At 45.9% G+C, this 26,054-nt stretch overlaps 1 protein-coding gene across 6 annotated transcripts in view; it reads right to left on the bottom strand.

Moving 5' to 3' along the window:
* LOC144932752 (RNA binding protein fox-1 homolog 3-like) overlaps positions 1-26,054 on the bottom strand; it is a 304,468-nt gene that overhangs the window by 219,194 nt on the left and 59,220 nt on the right. For 5 of the 6 annotated variants that reach the window (XM_078857162.1, XM_078857160.1, XM_078857161.1 and 2 more), the window contains exon 2: positions 3,359-3,409. The exons of the other annotated variant lie outside the window; for it this stretch is intronic. In XM_078857162.1, coding sequence (XP_078713288.1) covers positions 3,359-3,409 — 51 coding nt within the window. The remainder of the gene's footprint in view (positions 1-3,358; positions 3,410-26,054) is intronic. 6 annotated transcript variants of the gene reach the window in all.

The following is a 26,054-nucleotide window of genomic DNA, read 5'->3' as shown; positions in this document are numbered from 1 at the left end:
TGACAATGATCCAAAACACACGGCCAAGGCAACAAAGGAGTGGCTCAAGAAAAAGCACATTAAGGTCCTGGAGTGGCCTAGCCAGTCTCCAGACCTTAATCCCATAGAAAATCTGTGGAGGGAGCTGAAGGTTTGAGTTGCTAAACGTCAGCCTCGAAACCTTAATGACTTGGAGAAGATCTGCAAAGAGGAGTGGTGGGACAAAATCCCTCCTGAGATGTGTGCAAACCTGGTGGCCAACTACAAGAAACGTCTGACCTCTGTGCTTGCCAACAAGGGTTTTGCCACCAAGTACTAAGTCATGTTTTGCAGAGGGGTAAAATACTTATTTCCCTCATTAAAATGCAAATCAATTTATAACATTTTGACATGCTTTTTTCTGGATGTTGTTGTTGTTATTCTGTCTCTCACTGTTCAAATAAACCTACCGTTAAAATGATAGACTGATCATTTCTTTGTCAGTGGGCAAACGTACAAAATCAGCAGGGGATCAAATACTTTTTTTCCCTCACTGTATATATGAGATGGAGCGATTATATCAGTTTGTGTGTCGATGCTTGATGGATTATAGGTGGTGGTGGCTTTGGGAAACCTTCAAACAGCAGTGGATTGACCATGGTTGAAGGTGATGATGATATAACCGACATCAGTCAATAAAGCAGTAATGAATATGCCTTTCATATGTTCGTCAACATCCTGAAGCGAACTAATCACCTTTACCTATTAAAAACTCTTCACCAGCCGAGCTGCCGAAGCATACAATCAGAAAAGGCGTCCCACGTACACGTGAAGCAATGTCTAACCCTCCTCACGGCAACAGCAACCGATGTAGAACGTGGAAGAAAATGTTCCATGGTCAGCACAGTTTGTGAAATGATCGTTTGCCTTGTTTACCGGGAAGAGAAGTGGGGGATGTCGCAGCAGTGCCAACAGAGCATCTCTTTTTCACCCGTGCGGGTCAAGGGAATGACAGGATGATTGAACGCGTGATTGAACGTGGCCAGCTTTTTTTTTTGCCTGGACCGCGGTCAGAGAATCTGGCCCCAAAAATTAAATCCAGTCTCGGGACCCGGTTTGACAAATCCACAAACAAATTGCGACAGATGCCAAGGCTGTTTAATGTCCGAAAAGTCACGTCCAATCTTTTTTTCCATGGGGCGAAAAACGTGCAAGGCGGAACGGGAGAAAGTGGGGTCAGTGGCTATGGGAGTGGTGGGGTGGGGGGGAGGTAGGAGTTGAAGGGGAAGCAGAGAGGATAGAAGCAGGATTGAAATGGAACGGGCGTGATCGATGCCAATCTAATTACTGACGCGGGCAATCGCTTCGCAACCACTCTGTTTCCATCTCACTCGCCGCGGGAATGCTCCCTCGGGCATCATGCTTGCTCAGCCAGTGTCCACCCGTGGGCGCTAACGGTCCATCCCTGCGTTCCGCCCTGTCACCCACGGTTACAGGCAAAACCAGTAACCATTAAGAAAATGCCTGTACAATATCTGATTCGGAAATTGCTGCCCAAACAGTATTTAAAAGCATCATGGGAATTTAGCGCCGCTACTCTTTCTTCAATTGCTGCAGTGTCCATCACGGTTTCAAAGGGAATCGCGCCGGTGTTTTATTTCAAGGCTTAAAAAGTTTCCAGGTGGCAGCCGGAGCGGTTTATTTGACATTAAAACGGCGGTTAATGCTGCTGATGACCTCCTGTAGCATGATGGTGATTCGATAAAACTATTCTGTACACAAACAGAAATGCCAGTGTTGTTTTTGCCATTTCTGGTTATATATATATTTTTTTTTTAATGTTATTTTTTAATCCTTTACCGTTGAGCTAAATATATATGGGTATGCTACATTGACTAAAATTGTGTTGTTTTTTTTGGCTGTAGATCACCTGCATAAGAGCATTTATAGACAGCCCTTTGTAAATCCACTGCTGAATTAAGGCATTGCCATGGAATTGTTCGACATTGGGGAATTTTTACCATACTTCACCCATGCTAGTTAGGTGAAGCAGGGGGCCCAGGGATGGCTCAGATGTCACTTTTCACCGATGTTAGCCAAAGCCGGGAATTGAACTAACGGCTGTCGGTCGTCGGGTTCACGGTGCAGTGCGGTTGACCACCGCGCCACCACTCCACCCAACTTATTATTTGTGGTGGAATAACTTGTGAGTGACGCGTCTCATTCAATGCATCGAGTCAGCACAAACAATTTGGCTCAGTGCTTATTTTAGCATATATCACTTCGAGCATTATGTCCCCGATTGAACATCGCTTTTAGTCTCATTATTTAATGTTTGTACCCAAAGTACAATGATTACATTAGTGTATGGCGGTAGCAATCTCACAGCACTTGGCTCGCTTACCTTTGATTTGTTTTTCGTGCAGCAGCAAAACTACATTAGCACAATGAAAAATAAGCAAATATTGGACCCCCCACCCCCCACGGCTCCCCCTCCCCCCACGCGTTTCGACACGCTGCCAATCTACCTTCCTCAGCTGTTTCAACATTCAGAGAGGATAAACGTATTGCTCTACGTGCTTGCATGGAGGAGGGAGAGGGAAATAGGAAAAAAAAGCGAGCCAGTGTCAAGAACGGAAATGAATGGTGGCAGGAGATTCATGAGGCAAGCGCAGTCAAGGAAGATCGTCAGGAGAGGTTGTGACAGAACGAAACCTCGGCATGTCGTGGGACGCGCATGTCGTCCCACTGTTGTTATTTTTATTTTTTGCTTTATTCAAGAAGAAAAAATGCGCACCGCAAACTATCAAAGTATCAAAGAAGCCGGAGCGACACGCCACCCCCAAAAAGGGGATCGCACTGGAGGCCCCATGGACTCACTGCCTTGCTACCGTTGGGGCAACGATCGTGAGCGGCAGATTTTCAATGGGGAATGGAAGAAGAGGGGGGGGGGGGACATTCCACTATTTTTAAATCCTTTATATTAAGTTCACTTGCTTGTGCGCTTACGACCATGCAAATCTTTCGGTCGTTTTTTAACCCACTTCCCGTGATCCAATCGAGCTGAAATTTTGCACACAGACTCGTTGTGCGTGACAATTTATTTTCGTGAAAATTTTTTTCCAAAATGTTCCACTTTTTAAGGATTTTTTTTTTTACATATTTAATTTAAAATACCAATGTGATTAAAATGAAACTCTTACTCAAGAAAAACAGAAATGAATAATAAAATAAAACCGATGCCACGCATATAAAGGATTTATAGTGAAAAACTTTGTTTTTACGGGTTAATTTTTTAGTTGCCGTGTTTGAGATAAGTGCGAGCCAGAATCGTCGTCTCCCGAGGTTAAATGTTGCTGTCGGAGTCCGTCCGCACGTATAGACGAGCGACAATGCTTACCTCCGCTTGTTGGCTGTCCAGGGCCATGGGTGTTCCCGTTTGCCCTCCGCCCTGTTGACAGAAAACACAGGCAAAGGGTAACCATTAGAGCCGAATGCAGATGCGGGGTGTCACATCGAGCTCTCCTTTCTCCTCATCTCGGCTGTGAAAGGTGCATCACTCGCCTCGGGGCAACATCCAAAGCATGTCCGTGCCAGAGACCTCCTGTGGGCATCAGCGGCTTTTTGGGCTACACCACGTCTGTTGTCAGCCATAAATCACCTGCCTCCCAAGATTCAGATTAGCTTCACCCACGCTTGCGTGTGTCTGTGTGCTCTCTACATTTGAACTCTGTGTCCGCGTGAGCCAGTGCAAGCGCTGCGGAGACATGAAATGAGCCCTGGGCACGAATCTTTCATCTGCGCCACTAACAACACCGTCCGGCCACTCCCACACAATCACTCGGTGTTCGTAACGCTTTCCAAGACGCGTTTTAAATCCCCGAGCTAAGTTAAACCATCAATTTGCATAATTCATGCGAGTGCTGCTCAGTTTTTTTGCTCTCATTTCAAACAATTATGATGAATTCGTGAGGATCTTTAATTAGTTTTAAGTGCATCTCACAAAAGCAGAAAAGCAGTGACCTAGAAAGTGCTGCAGTTATGGGAAAACGTGTAATATAAATACGTAAAAAAATATATATTGTATTAAACACAGGGAAGGCAGACTGTCATGACTGTTTCTATTATGAAATAGCACCTAAACTTAGAAAATGTAACGTAACTCGATTACACGTAACATTATGTTATCACACGTAACATTATTTTACATGTAACTAACGTTTTGGTTATTACGCACATCAAATAATACTATTGTCTTGTATCCAGCAGCAACTTACTGAGTCTCAGCAATAATTTTCAGCAAGGTCCCAGATTGCGATGCTTGGGTTATGTCATCAACGGGAGGAAACTGAAGTGTCCCAAGAAAACCCGCACACTTTAACAGGTCGGCTGTCACGACCAATATTATTCCTAATGAAAGCGTTTTGGGTTAGAGCGCGTAAATATGAATGTGTCGTCAACCCACCACCACCCGACACGGCCAATTTAAGACCGGAAGCAGGGAGACTTCTTCACAATTCGGGAAAATGGCCTGAGGAAGCTGGTTGTAATCACCAGCAAAACGCCGTGCTCAATTGTAAGTGTCGTGGGTTTTCTCTCCAACACACCGAAGTGCTGAAGTCATAGCTAATTGGCACGTTTAGTTCACGTGACAAGCCTTACTAATTGGCTGTGTCGGGTAGTGGTGAGTTCACGATACATTTATATTTCCGAGATCTAACCCAAAAACATGTATTATGAAAGCCCCACACGTACGAGGGAACAACACTCCGCACGAATACAGAAGATTCAACAGTATTTCGCGAATTCTAGATTTGAAGCTTTCGTGACTGCAAGGATTCATACTCTTAGGTGTTTTTCGGTAAAGTCACGTGGGTAAAAATAAATAAATAAAATACAAAAATAGAAAAAAATAATAGAAATAAAAATAATAAATCACGACGTTTCGGAGGCAACACAAGTCTCCGTCATCAGGTGGGACCGTCACGGCTAGATTTACTGTAACCAGTAGTATTTCGCGAACTCCTGTAATGCCGATGATATATAAGGTCCATGCTAAATATCACATCTCTACTTCGTGACAGCCTAACCACCGCAAGCGCTTGAAAACATCACTTGCACACGACCTTGTTTTTACATCATCCGCAGATGATAACAGGTTTAACCAGAAGCCCTGTAAAGCTGCACAAGATTGTCTCTTCACAGTAACACCACAGGTAGTAGTAGCATTGATGGTCAAGCGAGAACCTGACAAATAGGCATTCTGTCGAGATTGAATGGCCAGACACAACAGTCAGCGTGAAGTGTCAGTGTCCCCTTATCATAGGGCTTCTGTAGCAGATCATTAACACAAATCCTCCCTTGTCTGCGTTTCCGGAGGACACTCCCGTGATCTGTGTCCTGCTAAATTTGCTCAAGTGTATTGTTGTCCTCCAACGTTGCCTATTATTTCGATATCCTCCGTATGATGATCTCGGTACAATTGTCCTCAAATTTCTCTGTGCATTCCGTCCAACAAGCACAGATTGTACAATGAAAAAAATATGTATTTTCAAGGTGGAGCTGTCGTTTCTGCTCATGGATGCCACGCTCGCTTGCCTTTGGAGCGGCCGTCCCAATAAGGTGATTTAGAAATATAACAAAATAGAGGCCCGCTGCCTTTTCTCTTAACTTTATTTTTTCGTTTGTTAAATCCAAGTACTTAAACTCGACGTCTTCTCACCAGCATTATTTTGGCGCATTCGATGCAGTTCCCTTCATTTCCAGGGGAATTAAGTAGTCGCCTGATTGTGCGTGAGCTGAAGTGCCATCCATCACTCACATCGGTGAAGATCATTTGCCCCTTACACGCCTTTCCATGAGGCACAAAAGGTAGTCCATATGGCGATCCCGAGACACTATTAAATTACTTTTTTTCATACTTCTCTCCTATGGCGCATTGCAGAGAAAAACAATAGATTTTTTTTTTGGGCCAGTAAATAGATGTTATATAAATCGACGCCCGGTTTCCTTAGCCATATGACGTCGCTGGCTGCGAGCTCTTGCATTGCTTTGGTGATGGCTCCATTGGTCGTGTTCTACTCCGCTGTGGCAGTTGCCGACCATCTGCCGTCTTCCACTTGTGTGTGAGATGAGCCCAAAACTCAACACACAGTGAGTTCAATTTTGATTTGAAGCTTTTGTGACTGCAGGAATCCATACTCTTTGGTTCTTTCGGTAAAGTCACGTAGGTATAAAATAAAATAAATCACGACGTTTCGATCGCAACACAAGCGGTCGTCCTCAGGCGGAAAAAAATATATAATCCAGCAGTGGAACTGCTGAACCAGCGAAACAGAAATTAAGCAATTAACAAAAAAACTCCGGCAAAAAAAAGTCATCTTCTGCACGTGTTGCGAAGGTGACTCTGTTGTGCTGTTGCGACGGTAAACACGCGCATACGCGCAGCGGGCACACCCGGGGGGTCAGCTCTGCTCTGCCCTCCGGCTGATCGCTCGGGTATTGCATGCGGCGCCACGTCAATCCACGGCACCTGCAGACGTCCCTCCCACTGCCCCCAACCGCTCCTCCTTGTAAATCACCATCTCCGAAAGGCAATGGCGGGGGGTGGGGAGGGTGGTGGAGGGAGGCGATGCTATCTATGCTGCTCGAACAGCCTGCTTTGTGTGCCCAGACTGCAGACTCTGCACACTTGCTCCCAGTTTGAAGCCACTTCTGGCTGGGTCTCTGACCCCCCCTCGCCCCGCACGGCAGCTTTGTGCCACCGCCTTAGGACTCAATTAATAGTGCCTCACTCGGGGACGCAACGATGCGTTGGTTCATCGATCGATGTCGATTCGTTCGTCCAAAATTGCGCGCGTGTGTGAGGATTGTATATTGACTCGTTTGCGTGTGTATGTACGCAGTTGTGTCGTGAGCTCGTGCGATCGCCACGACGTTACATTCGCCGCGGCATTAAACCGTCCACTCCTGAATTGAATTTCGACCCCAAATTTCAAGACGATGCATTTGAATTGTCAGCAGCGGCTCGCCAACCCCCCCCCCCCCCCCCGATTCGCGAGCGGCCTGGCCGCGTTCTCTTTCGCGCATTTCAGAACAACATAGCAGCAGCAGCATGCCGGTAGGCATGCACCGACGGGCCGACTCACTTTGGCCACGTCTTCATCCCTGAATTAGAATCGTGTATGCAGTATAATTGACCTCGCTTTTGGCAGATTTCGGCTCCACCCGCCCACCAGCCCACCCAGTAACCCAGCCACCCACCTTCCCACCCAGCCACCCACCCACCCAGCCACCCACCCATCTAGCCACCCACCCAGCCACCCAGCCAGCCACCCACCCAGCCACCCACCTGCCCACCCAGCCACCCACCCAGCAACCCAGCCACTCAGCCACCCACCCACCCAGCCACCCACCCAGCCACTCGTCTTTGCCTCCTCTCCACCGTCAGCGGCCCGTTTCCCCGTACGCCGGTGTAGCTTGTGACCTGACGGTGCACTTACTCGATAGCACGCGCGCACGCCATTCCTCCGCCCCCGGGGCTCACTATCGTCACTGTGGCAAGCAGCACGGACGCGTCCAGAAGCGGAGCCGCCGTGAACCTCGACAAAAGCAGGGGGGGGTGAGGGGGTGAGGGGGGGGTTCGTTGCCGCGAAGCGGCGGGCACGTTGGATGACACCGACGCACGTGCTGTGGTTTAGCTTTTTTTTCGCACTCAGTGTCATTTCACTCCGGAGCCGCTTGCGTGCGGCCCTCATCGCAGCCGCGACCGACAGAAGCCATCACCGGGGGCCGGAGCGCCAAGGCAGATGCAGCCGGGCACAGCTGAAGCGGCAGATTTTTTTTTGGCCGCTTTATCTATTTGCGCGTTAATGTCAACCGCGACGCCGATGTTCCAAGCATCAAAGCCAGCAGAGGGTGGCACTGGGGTGCCGCTCGCGGAGCGTGCGACAGCAGGGCGCTTGCCCCTCTTTAACCCCCCCTCCCCAACTCCCCCCAGACGCGTGTGGACATCTATGGCCCTGGCACACTTTCACAAACGCCGCTTGTGAGTTGGGGAAGCTGCCTTTGGCTTTGCGGCACGCTGGGTCGCTGCCAAGATGGAAGTCTCCAAAAAGGCTCTGGGTCAGCTTCTCAACACAGCGGTAACAAGTGTCCTCCATCTCCCCCCCTCCCCCGCCATTTCTTTGCTATAAATTATTTTCAGTGCACGGGTGACACCTGAGAAACCATGAGCTCCCCGTTCCTCCCGAGGTGACCAATCTCCCTATCTTTCTCGTTACGAAGGTGCCACAATGTGCAACATAAGTCCATTGGTATGTAATACGTCTGTTCAACGAGTTGACCGGAGTATCCCTAGTTTAATCAGAAAGGGCATTATTTTTTTACAAATCCAGATCATTTTCAAATGTCGGATTTGAATGCTGACACTGAGCACAGAATAACCTGCCCCTCGTCGCCAGAAATTTGAGAACCACTGGACACAAACGGAAAGGGCACATTCTGATAACGCTCCCGAGTGTTGCCAGGTGGACGTGTCAATTCATCCGTCGGCTGAGAAAAGCCCGACTCGGTAGTGGGTCGTTCTGGCCGAGGCTGTAAACCCCACTCAGCGATCACCCACTGAGACATTTCAATTTGAAGTAAAAGAAGTTGACTTCATCGTTAAATTTACTGTGGCCAGGGGTAAAGTATTTACACGTCGCCTAGCTGGTGCTAGCAACGTCCAAACGGGATACAGCCCTCACAGGAATTATCTTAATCAAGTACATTCGTAGTTATGCCTATTTTTTTTCTATTCTGACACAATAACTCAAGATCATTTCATGATATTGCTATTGTTTGGCATCTCTTTGTGTATCTGGCCTTCTCTCTGCGATCTGTAAATCAATTCACCTGCATGTTAATCCACTTTGTTAACCGTTTCTCAAAGATTGTATCATCTGTAATGCATGCCATGACTCGAAATTGGGAAATGGTTTAACAACTACAACAAAGAATGCCGCCAAAATTATGAACATAACGAGAAGAGCTGATTGAATTCTGAGAAACACCATGAGAATTTTAGGAAAATAAATACAATCAATGTAATGCCCGATTCTAGATTTGAAGTTTTCGTGACCGCAATGATCCATACTCTTGGGTTCTTTCGGTAAAGTCACGTAGGTAAAAAACAGAGGTGGGACAAAGTCATTGTTATGCAAGTCCAAGTCGAGTCGCAAGTCATCAAATTCATGACTCGAGTCTGACTCGAGTCCAAGTCACATGACTCGAGTCCACATCTCATAGGTGGGACAAAGTCATTGTTATGCAAGTCCAAGTCGAGTCGCAAGTCATCAAATTCATGACTCGAGTCTGACTCGAGTCCAAGTCACATGACTCGAGTCCACACCTCTGGTAAAAAATAATAAAAGTAAAAAAATACAAATTTTTTACATCACAACGTTTTGGGCGCAACACAAGCGCTCGTCATCAAGTGGGACCACCACAGCCAGAAGCAACTGCTGGAATGGGTAAGAGAGCTGCAGTGAAACAAGACGCTATATAAATAAATATATAAATAAACATTTTGCTTGTGTTGCGCCCGAAACGTCGTGATTTAATTTATTTTATTTTTTATTATTTTTTTACTTTTATCATTTTTTACCTACGTGACTTTACCGAAAGAACCAAAGAGTATAATGCCCCATTCTTCAATACCTATTTGTTTGGTGATGCTGAGTTGGCAGTGGTGCACAATTACAACAACAACATCATACACTCACCAACATGTTCTATGAAGTAGGGACATTGTCCATAACATCACCGATTAAATGTATTTATTTTAAGGAAATATTGTTGATAGGAGAGTTTAGTTTTTTAATCTTAAATATCACCTTGGTTTATGATTTCAGGAAAGTGTGAATTAACTAATTTACAGTATATCTCTGCTAAGTGTGTGCTGCATAGAGTAAATTATACATGAATTGCCTGCAATTTGGGAATTCCGTCTAAAAAACTGCATGAAAATGTTTAGGACAATTAACCACCTTTAGTATGATGATATAATCCGACAAGATCGGTAAGAGACACAGGAAGGTAAATTTGAATTGTGAATTTAAAAACGATGGGCTCTCCTTCAGAAAGAGTAGCAATACTAATAACAACAGTCCTGTACAATACAGTACAGGGTATACAAATAACAAACGTGAAGTAGAGTATTGAACGGTGAACATTTGATTTCTATAAAAGTGAAATATTTAAAAAGATGCTAATATTGGTTACTCCCGCCACGTCCAAGACGTCTGTCCAACATGGAAGATGAGGCCAAACATTCCCTCTAGAGGGACTCTTTGAGGGATCTCCCTAGCAGAGGGCATTCTGCCAGCAGTGGCACGAACAATCTCTGCGCTGCACTTCTCCCTTTTAGACTGAATCATGAAAAATGCTCGCGTCCCGGCAAACTGACATTCACAGGGCTAATGTTCAGTTTGATCTATTCCTCTGGAAGGGGCCTCCACTCCAGCAACCCAGGTCTTCTGTCAAAGCCCCCACTCAATCGACACTCAATCGTGAGGAGGGGGCGGGGGGTTACTTCTTTTCCGCTGCTGTCCCAGTGGTCTGGAATTCCCTCCCGCTGTCCGCCAACACCGCTGATTCCCTCTCCCGGTGTAAGTCCAGGCTCTCGGCCTTCCTCCCTTCCTCCACCTATATCCGACCATATCACTCCACCAAGTGGCTTCGTTTGAACTCATCTCATTTAGCTTTGGCCTTCTGAAAAACATTACCTCACCATTTAATTTTAAGCATCCTCTTTAAATCATTTTTAAGTGCCTGTCCATCCCACCTTCCTCGAATCTTTAGAAATACTTGTACTTAAGACATTGTTATTGTTTACAAACTTCAAACTGTACTGCATTGCGTACGCTGTTGCAACCGCTCGTCATCCAAAATGTTGTTTTTCTGCGTTGAGCATTTGCCCTCTCAAACTTTTGCCACGTGCTACCGCTGCGGGCATCAACCCCTGAACAACCTCCACCACAGGAGCAGTGCGTGACAAAAGCTTAAGACGGGCGAACACAGCATTTGTATCAGTAATGATGGGGGCGGGGGGGGGTTTTGTGTGACACGTGTACGCAAGCCGGCAAGCCGGCAAGTTCACCCTCACATCGACGACGCAGAGTGCGCGGACAGGGCCCGGTAATCAATAGTCAGATCCCATCTCATGAATTTAAATCTGTGGGTAAACAGCGCTTGATGGACACGTGAGCACATTAACATGCTGCTTGCTGCAAGACGGCCCATGCACAGCGTATTAAAACACGATCACGTTTTAACAGCCTTTGTTTGCACATCACGTATCTTGTGTGCCTATACGTAAATATATATATATAACTACACAATTGCAGCCCTGAATCAATCGACTGTTAGACGAAGGCCTCCACAAGCAGTGTCGGACATGAGGGTGTTGTTTGGCCCGTCCTTCACCGCACCGTTTTCAAGTGCGGGTTGGCGAAAGGCCGGACCGGCTCCGATACCGCTCGCCACTCACGTTGGCCAAGAATCAAACCCGGGTTTGATTCGAGTGTGTGAACCACTGAACCACCGCGCCCGCCTCGGTTGCCTTATGCAGTGTATCACAAAACCCCCGGTGTGTATGAAAACTGCTTAGGACACATTTGGTTCCGTGTCCTCTCCTCCCAACGATCCTTGCTCAGCCTCACGCTCTCATCTACAGGGCCGGAGGAGGCGGTGAGGCTTGGGGGGGGGGGGTGGAAACCCCAACTGTGTCCCATCTGTTCTCCTGACATTACGACAACGTTTACTTGCTGAGAGTGGCAACAAACGAATGCATTTGGGGCGACGAGAGAGAGAGAGCGCGAGGCGTGTCCGGCAATGCTGTCAGATGCACAAATAAGCCAGCCCCTTGCAGACAAAACGGAGCGCATTACCAATCCTTCCGGCAGGCACGTGCCTCACCGGGATGACTGTCAGAGCCGGAGTGCGCGAATCGGATTAAGGCGACGCCTGCATGCAGCAGCAGCAGCGGCAGTGGGAGTCGGTAATGAGCGGCCGTCTGATGGGAGGGAAAGAAAAACGCTTAAATTGCCCACTAAGGGAATGACACTCAATACACTCTTCTGAACACAGTGTTTTAGAATGCCCTCAGTATATATATGTATACACAACGACAAATAATCCCCCCGCCCGCCCGCGCGCTATACCCTTAGCAGACTTTTGGGGCAAGTGCTGTTTTCGGTAAGCTATGAAAGCCAAAACGGCACATGAGGGGTGAGTGGCCAGCACCACGCCCGACCGCCTTTGTCTCTTCAGCGGCGATGTTTTACACACAGCGCTTGGTCATAATTTGAGGCTGAGTCGACCTAGGGGAGGCCCAGGACTGGTTCAGGTAATCGTCACTGGTGTTGGCCGTGGACGGGAGTCGAACTCGGGCCTCTGGTTTCATAGCGCAGAGCGCTGACCGCTACTCTATCCGTCCCCACGTGCACACACAAGACGCTCGCGAACATATGGCAGCTGAAAATAATTATGTTATTGCCACGGTTAGCGGCTTTATGTTCTGATTTCGCAAACTCTGACCCAGAGCAATCATGAAAGCAACCGCGGCTTAATAGCAATGACCTCAAGTGCCATCTATCAGGATGGCTGTAGACCAGACAATGTGTGAATATTTCATTAATTTTAGAACCACCGGAATGGAATTGCCCATCATTTATGTATACGACAATGTAGCAACAAATGATATATGTCCGTGTATATAGATATAAGAAATGAGAGGCATTGGATACATTTTTATTGAAAATAAGATATTTTAATTATGAATATGTTTACTGTTATTTTTGCCCGTTATTGTCACCAATACTATATTAAGACTGCATAGTATGATATAAAGAATGCATTATTGAATGAAAACCATGACAAGCGAACCAAGGGAAAATGAATATGGTCTGAATAAAAAAAAAGTGTGAATTCAATCTCCTTTATATTCTTGGTTCTTTCGGTAAAGTCACGTAGAAGGGAAACAATAAAATAATATAAATAATATAAATATAAAACAATATTATTTCCCTTCTACGTGACTTTACTGAAAGAACCAAGAAAATGAATCCCTGCAGTCACGAAAGCTTTAAATCAAAATTCAATCTCCTTTATTCAATCAGGTGAGATCCCACTGGGATTGAATGTTCGTGAAAATGAATGCTGAGTGCGTGGTAGCTATTCGAGCTGGGATAATTCTCACATAATTCTATTTCGTATGGCAATTAAAAAAATTGGCAAAATATTACAGCTGTTTGTTGAGTCTGACAAGCCATTCGATGGCATCAGGAGTTCATTCCTAGCCTGGTGGGGGGAGGGGGAAGAGGTGGGGGGATCACCTTCCTGCCCCCCCCCCCATCCTGCACCTCGTCCTCCCTCCACCATCCGTTGCGCAAGTCCTCTAGGATCACCTTCACCTTTCTGGCTCCACCCACACCCCCCCAAACCCCCCCCCCCCACCCTGCACCCGTCCTCCTTGGCTCCTCCCCCTCCTCTTACCCTATATAATAATGTCCCATCACAAGTCACTGTCACTACAGTTATTTTGCTGTGCCTTTTTACACCTGACGAAGGAAGCTTGTGTTGCCTCCGAAACGTCGTGATTTAATTGATTTATTTTCATTTATTATTATTTTATTTTATTTTTTACCTACGTGACTTTACCGAAAGAACCAAAGAGTATGATTCCTTGCAGTCACGAAAGCTTCAAATCTAGAAAAAAGGTGTGGGGGGGCGGGGGGGTTGTGTGGAACACGGTGTCACATTCAGGCAGGATGGCAAGGCACGTGGGGCCAAGCCAGCTCGATCATTTGAATAAGATGCTCAGAAAATGTCATGATCCATCAATAAAGATGAGAAAATATTTTGGGGACAAAACAGATCCTTGCGGAATGCCCGAGTATCAGCTACAAATGAACCACGGTGCCTCACTGATCTCGTTAAGGAGCATAAAACCATCACGCGAAATCCGGTCATCATCCCAGCGGCTTACGGCTCGCCATCCAACAAAGATGGTTAAAGCATCGCTCGCATTCAGATGTGCTTCTGTGGCCGTCTGGAACGCTCTTTATTTCTGATATTAGGAAACCACTGGAGCTATGCACTTGTAAATCTAGTATGAAAGCTCATTCATTTACAACTGCCTTTTGTGTTTAGTGTAGTCCTTCCCTCGTACCTCTGATCATCACGGTTGGCTACGTACGGTGCGAAAGAAGTTCAACATACATAGATGGTTATCAATTATAAAGCTATAAATTGTCCTGTTGCAGGGTTTTCATGAGGTTGTGCACTTTGATAACCCCCCTAAAGAAATTTCCAAGCCAGTTGCAAGGAATTAAACCAGAGGTTCCATGCAAATTGGCCCAGTGGCAAGCACGTTTTTTTATATTGAGTGCCAGGTACTCAATGTGGAGATCAAGGAGTGATAATGGTTAATGTCGCTGACACCAATAATTAAGCCGTTCATTGAAAAAAAAGCACTTACATTGAAGTGCTATTATGTTATTTGTTCCATCAGCGATGACTGCTTACAAATTACATCATAATCACAAGTATTTTTATATTAGCTACATGCATAATATGCGTATTGTTGTAATACTGTAGCCATATAATAGAGATATTTACTGTGAATTGTCCTGAATCTGTATTTCTGGTTTTAATCAGAGAGAAATAAATTTGGGACGTCTCAAATTTAGTCACAAATGGAAATTAATACTTTAATGCAGATATTTAAAGGCAAATATTAAAGGAAATGTTTTATTATGATAAATTACGACCTAAAATGTCACTAAAATGAAATGGCACAGCAAGGTATTTAGGACAAAACTCTCCTGCAGATGGCAAGGGAAGCACACACTGGTCACGGATTGTGCAATAACCTCCAGAGTTTAAATGAAGCATATTTCAACTGAAAAATATAAATGAAAATTTTAGAAGAAAAATAAGAATCAATTAAACTAAATTCTGGACGAACATTTTCACCAAAAATGTTGTGTAATAAAAATGTTTTTGCAGAAATAGGAAATCCTACTCTGATGGACTCACATTAGCAGAAAAAATTGCTATCATTCGGAATATTTGTCTGTGTGTGTATGCATGTGAAGTATTGGAATGACGGCAGGAAACCACTTGACGGGTAGCACACTTTTTATTAAACCTTGACTTGTCACGATACAACGTGTGGTCACTATTCCTCTGACTACACACACTTCACTTGACACGTGTGGTCACTATTCCTCTGACTACACACACTTCACTTGACACGTGTAGTTACTATGCCTCTGACTACACACACTTCACTTGACACGTGTAGTTACTATGCCTCTGACTACACACACTTCACTTGACACGTGTAGTTACTATGGCTCACACTGCCTGCTCACACTGCACTCCGCCCCGTAACGTCCGTGGAGCCTACAGGCCCACCCCAGCTTGGGCGTGGGCCACAACCTCTGAGTCCCAAGGGCCGGCCCTCTCACGGACGCTCGGCCCCGGGTCCCAGGGTTCCGCCTCTGGGTCACACAGAGCCCCGGCCCCTACAGGACAGCGGGAATAGGTACCGCAGGGCCCTATCTCTTCCTCCTCCGTCTTCAGTCTTCGCTGGTCACTCCCTCCCCGTGCGCCTGTGCGCACCACCTTATATAGCCCCCGCTCACGGGAGACGGAGCGTATGCGGACCTTGACGTGAGCATCCCCCTTTGTTGACCAATCCCCGCGCGCTTGCCCCAGGATCCCATCGCTGTCAGCGCGCGTCACTGATACCCAACCAATCACTGCCTCATAACCCCCGACCCCGCGCTGACCCCTGATCCTTCACCGTCAGCGCGCGTCACCAACACACACAGCCAATCACTACGCGCTGGCACACGATCCCTACCCCAGCGCGTATCACCACTACACTTGTATATGGATGCATGTGAATGTATGGAGAGCCGGTATTGCAGCGGTTAGTGCGTTGCGCTATGAACACAGCGACCCGAGTTCGATTCGCATTCACGGTCAACACCAGTGACGATTATCTGAATCGGTCTTGGGCCTCCCCTAGATCAAATCAGCCTCAAATTGGTACCTAATGCTGTGTGTCAATGTCACAACGATGGAGACAAATGGCGTGGTGGTGACCACCCATCCGCTGGTGCGCCGTGCCGGCCTTCATCGGTGCTACTCGCGAACAGCGCTTGCCGCAAAAGTCTGTTACGGCTACATGGGAGATGTTTGTTAAGCTTGTCTGCCTGTTCACTGGCGACCGCATACCACACATCCCTCCTCCTTCCGTCCCCCCCCCCCTCCTGTATAGAGCCTCTGTGCTGGAAAGAGACACTAAGATTACTGGACAAGAGTTATGGGATCTGTGTAGCCAGCCCACTGCAAAGCAAAATCTAGAGGTTGAAGAAAGAAAGAAAATAGCAAAATCGAAAATAATGGAAGCTTCGTTCGGTACTTTGAGCATCGGTAAATGGACGTCAGCTGTCGTGCCGTCAGCTGTTCATATTTTGCCAATTCCAATTGGCAGTGTCTGTTCCATTAAACATTTCAACTTGGGCAGCATCAAATAACGCGCGGGCCCATGTCCCGGCATCAATTGTATTTGCGGCCGCAGCGTGTTCAGTCGATGAGGATGTGGTTGGTGGCCCTTTCCAACAGGAGTAGTGCTATTGCGCCCCATTGTCTGGAACGTCATAAAACACTGTGGCAGTTCCCCTGATGTGCATTTTTAAGTCCCTGACAGAGCAACAATAAGCGGATTATTGTTTGCTTCCGTATAAAAAATACAACTCCCTACAGATCAAGCCAAAGGGAACATATGTATATACAAATGGAATTTACTCAATTATGGCTCTGTAAACCATTCAAAAAATTATGGATAGGGCTTTTTTTTTGTTGCGGTTGAGAAAATCAGTTTCATGTTCCTGTAAGTATAACATACGGTTTGCTCTCTGTTTATGATAGATATCTCAATGCAGCCTGCAAATAACCAGTGTTGTAAATACAGAATATAAATAACTTGTGACTTGCTTAAGGACAAAACATACTCTTTGAATATAGGGTTAGATTTGTATTACTCTGTGCATACTGCTTACGCGGGAGAGTGTTTATATTCCACAGCTGTTGTGATATGACTTATTACCCTCACCAGTAACCACTGAGCATAATTGACATCACATGGACTCAGGCGTTTGCACGAAATTATTAATTAATGTGAAACTGTTGAGAAATGTCAGCAAATAAATATTAGAATTGCAGCGAATCACCGGGCCTAAAATATAGCACGCTATTAGCAATCAAGCCCATTCATTACACCATTTTTTTCAGCACTGTTACCCTAATTATATGACAGCGCCGAACATAATATACTTATTTGCGGAAACATGTTTGTTACTGGAGCTGCATCAAAGCCATTTAATTTGATTCGCCAGTTTGCCGATGCAATTCTTGCTCGTTAGTTGCACAGGTATGCATTGCAGTGCACAGTCAAACAACACTAAATGGGCCTTAGAACAAAGTGGCCCAATCATTGCTTTGTACTGAACTGTTTCAAAACCCTCTCTTTACTACTACTTAAGCTCCCGACTAAGTCAAAGTAATTTCTTGTTAAAATGAGCATTGAGTGTGTCGCGGATCTCCCAATCACAGGACCTAGGCCAGTGGTTGAAATTCCACATTGCTCTGGTGGGGCAAGTTTCTGCACGAGACAAACCATTGATGAATTCCCCCATAAAATAGACTGAAGAGGAATGACAGGATGAATTAGTTCCCGACCAGGATTTTGAACTCATGACCCCTTCCGATTGCGAGCCGCTGTAGCTCTACCGCTGAGCCACCTGGCCGGTTATTTTTGAACAATGTGCAGGCCGCGATCGATCACACAATTGATAGGGAAACACAATCGGCGAGCCAACCATGGCGAGGAGCCTTCATTCATCGGTTCATTTGTGACGTTTAAGTGAAGATGCCATGACAGTTGCTTCTGGGCGTTGTTAGCATATGCATAGTAAATTTATGACATTTGAGTCACAACGCCTTTTTTTCTTTATCCTAGATGAAGGTCTTTCAACGAAAACATCGGATATGTTCCTACGTCTTTGACATTTTTTCCCCGCTCTTACATTTGTTTTCGCTTGATCAATGTCGTGGCTGGTTGAAAATGGAAAATTATGCGCCCACGCACATACACGCTCGCACACGAGTATATATGCCATTCTTAGCATCTTTAAAAAAAAACAACAATACGTGGCTTTACCGAAAGACCCAAAGAACATGAATTCCTGCAGTCACGAAAGCTTAAAGTCAAGAAATAATGATAATAATAATAAAAACTATTTGTGCAAAAGCAAAACATAAATGCTTTCGCATTTGAAATGCAGGACGCTCTGTAATAATGTACACGCATCAAATTAGGTGGCGCTTATGTTAAAAAAAACAAGACTCTTGTGCCTGCAGTCATGACCTTCAATCATATTAAAGCATCTCGAAGATAAACTCCAAAGACCACAAAAGCCAACGAACGACCAAGCCCCAGTGTGCCGAGCCTCATTTGTGGCTTTTAAAAATGTGTATCCTCTTTTTTCAAATATACATTTTTATTATAACAAGAACGTGCAGGCCCCTTACAGTACGTCGGCTAGCGTACGCAACCAGATGATATAATTCACGAGAAGAAAACAATCCCCAAGGGGGGGGGGGAGGAGGGGGTAAAGGATGGGGATAGGGGCCCGCTGACCTGTATCCTCTTCATATTAATACAACAGCTGGCAGGAAAGGCTCAGCATTCTTAACACTGAATGGAATATGTACCGTGTATATTTACCTATTTGAACACGGGAAGATCTTATCTTGCTGGAAAGGAAGTTAAAGACCACGCAATGCAGCTTTCTGCCTCTCACAAGAAAAATAATCCGGGATGAGCCGTTAAATATTCTTAGATTTCCTTACTCGCGTGAAGAAAAGCATATTACCTTCAAAGGCGTATTCCCATTAAGTGACAAGTAGGGTTGGTAAGCAACACAGATTGATGCTGCTCTCCTTGTAGTGTGTGTGCGTAAGTGTAAATATGCACCTGTTAGGGGGAGCGGTAGTCTAGCGGTTAGCGCGCTGCGCTTTCAACCCGAAGACACGGGTTCGATTCCCGCTCACGGCCAACACCAGTGACGATTATCTGAACCGGTCCTGGGCCTCCCCTAGGTCGACTCAGCCTGAAATGAGTACCTGGTGCGGTGTGTAAACATCGCCACTGGGGAGACAAAGGCGGTCGGGCGTGGTGCTGGCCCACCCACCCCCTCGTGTACAGTTCTGGCCTTCATAGGTGCTCGCTAACAGCACTTGCCCCTACAGTCTGTTAAGGCTATACGGGGGATCTTTTTCATCTTTTAAATGCACCTGTGGGAAGCGGTAGTTTAGCGGTTAGCGCGTTGCTCTACAAACCGATCCATGGGCCTCCGCTAGGTCGCCACTAGGGAGACAAAGGCGGCCGGCCGTAGTCCTGGCCATCCACCCCCTCTTGTGCCGTTACGGCCTTCATAGGTGCTCACTAATAGCACTTGTCCCAACAGACTGTTAATACTATATGGGAGCCGTAGTGTAGTGGTTAGCGTTTTAGAATCTGGCGTCCTGAGTTATATTCTCGCTCACGGCCAACACCAGTGACGATTATCTGAACCGGTCGTGGGTCTCCCCTAGATCGACTCAGCTTTAATGAGTACTCGGTGCGGTGTGTAAGCATCAGCACTGGGGAGACAAAGGCAGTCGGGCGTGGTGCTGTCCACCCACCCCCTCGTGTGCCATGCCAGCCTTCATGGGCGCTAGCTAGCAGCACTTGCCCCAAAAGTGTGATATGGCTACACGGGGTATCTTTGTGTGCGTATGCACACACACATTATTATAATCAGCAATCCTGGCACAGGGCATTCACTCACGCCACACGGTCTCCTTTAGGCCAGAACCTTGCTGTTCCCCATCTCATTCCCAATCTCACGCTTGCGCAGGCAATCTTCAATCTGCTAACCTATAAACTTGCACAATTCCTCCCCCACCCCCCCCCTCCCACCGTCAGCTCATCCGCCCTGTCCTTCTCCAAGTTCACGTCCGGCACAAAAAGGCTGCAGCAAAATGAAGGAATGCATCAAACGGAGTGTCATCTTGGTCACAGTTTGTCATTAGCAATGTCACGCCGGCACCCCCGTAGTTGCCAGGGGATAGGAATAGTAATTTTAATTATCTAAATGAGCCGTTCCCCAGTGGTGTCTCATCCCTGGACAAACGATGCGCATCACGTAGGTCAAATTAACCACCATTCCATATATACTGCCACCCCGCTACACAGCCCACTCAAATCATATTCCACCCACCATTACAGAAGCATCAAATATTTTGGTCGACAGCTCCATATCTCCTCTCCAGCACGTTAACCCTTTAACTGGCGATTCCCCTCGACGCAGCAGCGGTTGTATGCAAATGATGACCTCGTGCTTTTAAAAAAGAAAAAAACACGCATATACACACACACAGAATGCCTAGGAAATATAATAATGTTCAATTTGAGCGAGGTTCACAGACAGTGTGATCACTGGTTGAATGCATGAGCTCGGATGAATTTGTGCAACTGGCAGTCGATTGATGAGTGGAAGAAGGGTGCCAACTGTAAGGCGCCTTGAGGGTTTTATCTTTAAATAAAAAAGTTTGCCTTAAACGTGGTTATTGTTATTGTAATGTAAGGCCCAGAAACTATACAAAAAAGTCTGCAAGGTATAAGGTTGTGTTGCTGGAACCGTGTTCAAATAACAATACGCAGCAGCAGCAGCAATTGCAGTTTTGTTAGAAAAAAAAAACTCTTAATTATTAATTTCAGTTCCGAATCTGTGCTTCCAAAATAAATGTTGACGATGTGTCTTAAAAAAAGAACGGCGCATTTCGGGTGGAGGTGTACAAATTTACGAGCCCTTACGTTTGCCAGTTTGAATGTTTTTACGATGCAAATTAATGTTGATGGTTTGTTTCGTGTTTGTCTCACGTTGCTCAAGTGGGGAAGAGTTAATGGATGAGAAGAGCGAGCAACGTCGCGCCATGGGCCGCGTGCCACGAAGTGGTTTTGCACGCGCGAGTCGGATCGGCACTCTCCCACATGAGAGGGTTGCAAATCTCATTAACATCAAATTTCGGTGGCATTATGCATTAGGTGTGGGGCCATCATCACAAGAGCCACTTTGATAATTGCAAAAATGTTAACGAATGCAGCTTAACCAAAAGGGAGTGTTTAAATGCACAACAGCCTTCTTTCTTCTAGATTTGAAGCTTTCTTTCTGCCACTTTGTCAAAAGGGATGATGGAGAAAAAAAGACACTGATGTAAAAAAGAAAGTCCGTGCGGTAAGAAGCATCTGTAATTTAAATGGAAAATGCTTACTGCGAGCTGAAAAGGCGAAATGGTTCAGTGTCAATAATGTAAAATTCTCTTACAAAATCAATTCTTCATGTTTTTCTTGTTTATGCTAATAATTACAATCACGACAAGTTAAAACAATGCTGTAGATATTTTGTCATCATCATTTTCCATGGTCAATCCACTGCTGGATGAAGGCCTCTCCAAGCCGCCGGCAGCTCTCACGATCCTGCGATGTAACGATCCATTGAGCACCTCCAAACGAACTGATTGCATCGCTCCGTCTCCTTGGTGACGGTTCGGGTGCCCCTTTAAATAGTTATACATTTCGTATTCTACCAAACAGAGGTGGGTGGCTTTTTTATTATTGGCTCCACGCAACAATTATGGCACGGACAAAACGTGGTCCTGCAGCGACTCACTTAAGCTTGTGCAGACAAGCGTGAACAGTGAGTTTCAGGCCAAAGTGGCAAGCTACATTGCCAACAAACACCGAGCGGGAGCAACAGCGGGTGAGAAGAAGAAAAATCAATACTAAAAGCAGTGCAGGGCAGGCCCTCTTGTGATTCGACTCGATGATAGCAAACCATCCTTAATCTTAGGGGACAAACTTTGGCACAGTGTCTTGGACAACATCGGTATGAGTGACCGTGTTTGTTTAAGACAGCCCCTGGCTGCTACTGGACAACATTCGTTTATTTGTTCTCTGCTGATCTGGGGGGGGGGGGGGGTGCGATCCCGTGTCGTGCGCGCGCTACGCGAGGCGACTGTCAAAGCCGGGCGGTTTAGTACCATCGACACTAAGCCGGTTTGTGGGGAGTCAAAACAGCTTGATTCCGATAGCTTCCACGCAGGCTGACGGGGGGGGGGGGGTATTAGCAAAGCACACTTACTGCTGTAAAGTAACTGCCAGGGGACTGCTTGTGATGTCATCAACATTAATCATTAGCAGCCATGGTCAATCCACTGCTCGACCCTGCGATGTAAAAACCCACCAGGCACCTGTACACGATCCCATTCCATGGCTCCATCTCCCAGCCGGATGGACTCCGCTCGGACGAATTCCATCCCTTGGCTGACACTCCGTTATTGTTCTTGACCGTCGCCCACCATCCCTTGTAGAGCAGTGCTCTGCTCAAGCCTGCCTACTTTTCTTCACAGATTGGATGATTTTATCATCGACCGGTGTATATTGTCTAATCAATGTATCTAACCTCTTGCTGTCTTTCAATTTAGCTCCAAGCATGCATCTCTCCGAGTGCCAGATTAAGCTAGTGCGGGGCCTGTAGCATATGTTATAAAGGGGCCCTACATTAAAAAAACGCGTCAATATTAAAGCACAATTTTTTTTGCTTGCACAGTAAAGTAATTGGATTTTTTCATTGGCTATACAACCAGATAATGCGACAAATCGCTAACCTTAAACACCAAGTCGTTTATAAAAGTGTAAGGCAGTATAGTACTATATTAATAGAGCAAGTGTCGAATCACTGAACCGGAATTGATAGCTTGAAATAATTTCGCGCGGGGCCCTTGAAAGTGCAGGGCTCGTAGCTACATATGTAGCTACTTGTGCTACTCGGATAATCCGGCACTGATCTCTCCATACGTTTTCGTGCACTCTTAATTTTTCGTACTATTTTGTTCCCGTGAATTATCTGATACTTAATGCGATTATTAGAAGCATTGCTATCTAATACCCATCGTGTAGTAAGCATATCGGCAGGCGTGCTCCTGCTTGCATGCACTTGGGCTCGAGAGCGAAATAAACCGAGGGTTTCAGTTTTGTTTGTTTTGCTTGCACAGTGAGATTAATTGGATTAAGGAGGCATTGATGGGACCATCGATTAAAGTAGTGTGAAAATGCATTTTTAATACATATTTCAAGAGGTTTTAATTGTATGTTTTCGGGCACGAGGAGCGTGGCAGGATCCCGCGCCGTTCCACTACGGCTTGTCCAGGGCAGCCGTGAGTGACGATTTTCGGTGTCCACATCATACATCTTCCTCCGCTAAAATGTCCAATTACTATAAGGTTGCTGTCGCAGCAATAAACCATGCTAATAACACAGTGTTGTATGATAACCGCACGTTAATGGCGTACCTCCTGCGATCGGCACGGTGCGGTGAGGCTTTTGTCCAGCGGGTGGATGGAGAAGTATTATTAACTATTATCACCAACAGCGTGATGGACAATTTGGTGGGTGGTGTGGTGGCTGCAGGACGTCTGGGTTTATACACCCCGCCGCACGGCACATACGCAGGGATGCATTATTATATTTATTGACCATCATTGAGCTGCATGGCCCAAAGGCATTGGGTAGAAAATAATTGGCATTGAAAGCTTCCATACGCTGCACAAATAACAAAAAACATTGCTTTATAATGCAGATCCAATAATATTTATGTACGTTGTGCCAGCCCATGGATTATTGTTTTGTTTTTTAAAACAGGATTATTAATTTTTTGCTTTTACGGATTTGAAATTCTCCAATAAAAGAAACTTCTGAAAACATGAAGAAAACTTTGCTACCAAAACACAGAGGATTTCTCATAATAATGTATAAGTAGCACCTGGTAACTGTTTTTTATTCTTTTTTATTATTATGAAATGGACATGAGAAAAATGTCTTTCAGTAGCATGCAATTAATCAAAGTGGACATAAAGAGACAGAGCACGTGGAAGCGTCGTGTTCCACCTTCCACAGTGCCCGGGAACACGTGGCTAACAGCAGCAGGCTAATTTACACGTAAACTAATATCCTAACCGGATCATTTGTACAGCGCCGCATGGTAAAAGCATGAAAAGCCATTCGCCATTTAGCCAGCACCAGATAATACGGTGGCAGGGAAATCAGGACACGGCCGTTCAAATGACCGCCAATAGGACCACATTTCATGTTCAGCTGAGCACTTAGCGGCTTTGCTGTCAGAGTGGCCCATTTGATTAATTACAGGGCAAGCCACCTGATGCTGCCACTGATTTTGCTGCCACTTTAACGCTTGTGCTGCTGTTTACGAGGTGCAAGTGGCAATAGCACGGAGAGAGATGCACATTACACTTCAGTTAAAAGAATGTACACCTTTGTGAATATGCACAATCATTTAAACATGCCAACATTCACGTGCTGTTAATCCATCACTTCCCTTTTTCGTTTGGTACACGCACAGTCCCTTTTATAAATCCACTAATGGATGAGGGCCTCCTCATATTTCTGGGCCATTGGGGGGCTATTTGACCATACTTCACCACAATTGTTGGCACAGGTTGTTGAAGGTAGAGGAGCATAGTAGTCCAGTACAACGATGAATTTCACTGCACTGCTCTCTGTTTAGCAGCGAAGGGCCCCACAACCCCCTTTGACCACCTGATGTGGATCGCGGTCACTCATCCAATCACTACCCCCTTCATCTAGTCGTAGATTGACCATGGCTGATGCTCATTATGGCCAGATAACCAATGACAAAGGGATTTTAAAATATATAAATGTATATTTTTACTATTTAACTGCAGGTCCATTTTTTTACTCAGGCTGTGGGTGACAGCAAATCACCTCATGGCTGCTCTTACAAATTAAACATCAACGATCTTTAACATTCATTTTACAATTATTCTGTGCAAATAATGATTAAAGTGAATGGCTACGTACGGTGCGAAATACGTTCAACGTACATACAACTGAACTGATTTCCGAGCAATGGCAACAATTATTATTTTTCTTCTTCTACTCTCAGCCCACAAAATTCTGTCCATACCCAGACATTTACAGCCCTCCCATTGTTTATCTCTGCACTGCAGGGCAAACAATGCCAGCCACCATATTTGGCTGTAAAAGTGACCGTCGAGGCTTGTGTAGCCATATTTCACCGTGGCATTGTTGGGAAGCCACGCAAGCCAGTGCAACTACCTCATCCTGGCGACCACCATTCAAGGGAGGCTCAACGTTACTCTAAACTTTTCTGTAAATCCACTGCTAAAGTGAAGGCCTCCACATGCAGTGTCAGTCATGGGAGTTGTTTACTCATACCTCACTTCGCAGGTCGGCGTGGGTTGGTCAAGGGGGTGGTGTGCCCAGGACCATTTCAGAGATCAATCACCCACTAATGTTCGCCGTGTTCATGGCACAGTAGACTGACCACCGCTCAACTGTTTTTCACCCGGTTCAATGTTGAACAGGAATAAATGTAGATCATCCCAGATGTTTGCACTCTTCAAAATGCCTCTTGTTTTACCATCACAAAAATAGGGTTTTGCAATTATACTGTCAGTTGCTCTCTAGGACCAAATCACTCTGGCTTAACTCATTTTCAGCAGCTAAGCAGCTTTGACTATGATAGGTCAGCACCAGAAGTGATGAGCATGGTTGGCTACGTACTGTGCGAAAGAAGTTCAACATACATACGTGCACGACCAGCTGTTGTGAGCGTGGGGCTGTGAGTTGTCCAGGAGATGGCAGCATAGCATCATATGGATTCAATAGGCTGGGTCTCTCTGTGGATTGAATCTATCTGTGTGGAGTTTTGAGCATGGTTACCTCATATATATGGGGGGGGGGGGGGGGAAGTGGGGTTGTCCCCTCCCACATACTTCAGTTTCATTCCACGCCATGCTCGTGGATGAAAATTGGCCAAACTATGACAATGTAGGATCTGACCTGAAAATGAGTCTTGGAACTCAGTGATTAT

Source organism: Lampetra fluviatilis, chromosome 5 (assembly GCF_964198595.1).
Source record: "Lampetra fluviatilis chromosome 5, kcLamFluv1.1, whole genome shotgun sequence".
NCBI lineage: Eukaryota > Metazoa > Chordata > Hyperoartia > Petromyzontiformes > Petromyzontidae > Lampetra > Lampetra fluviatilis.
The sequence above is the reverse complement of the archived record's forward strand: the minus strand, read 5'-3'. Positions and strand labels throughout refer to the sequence as shown.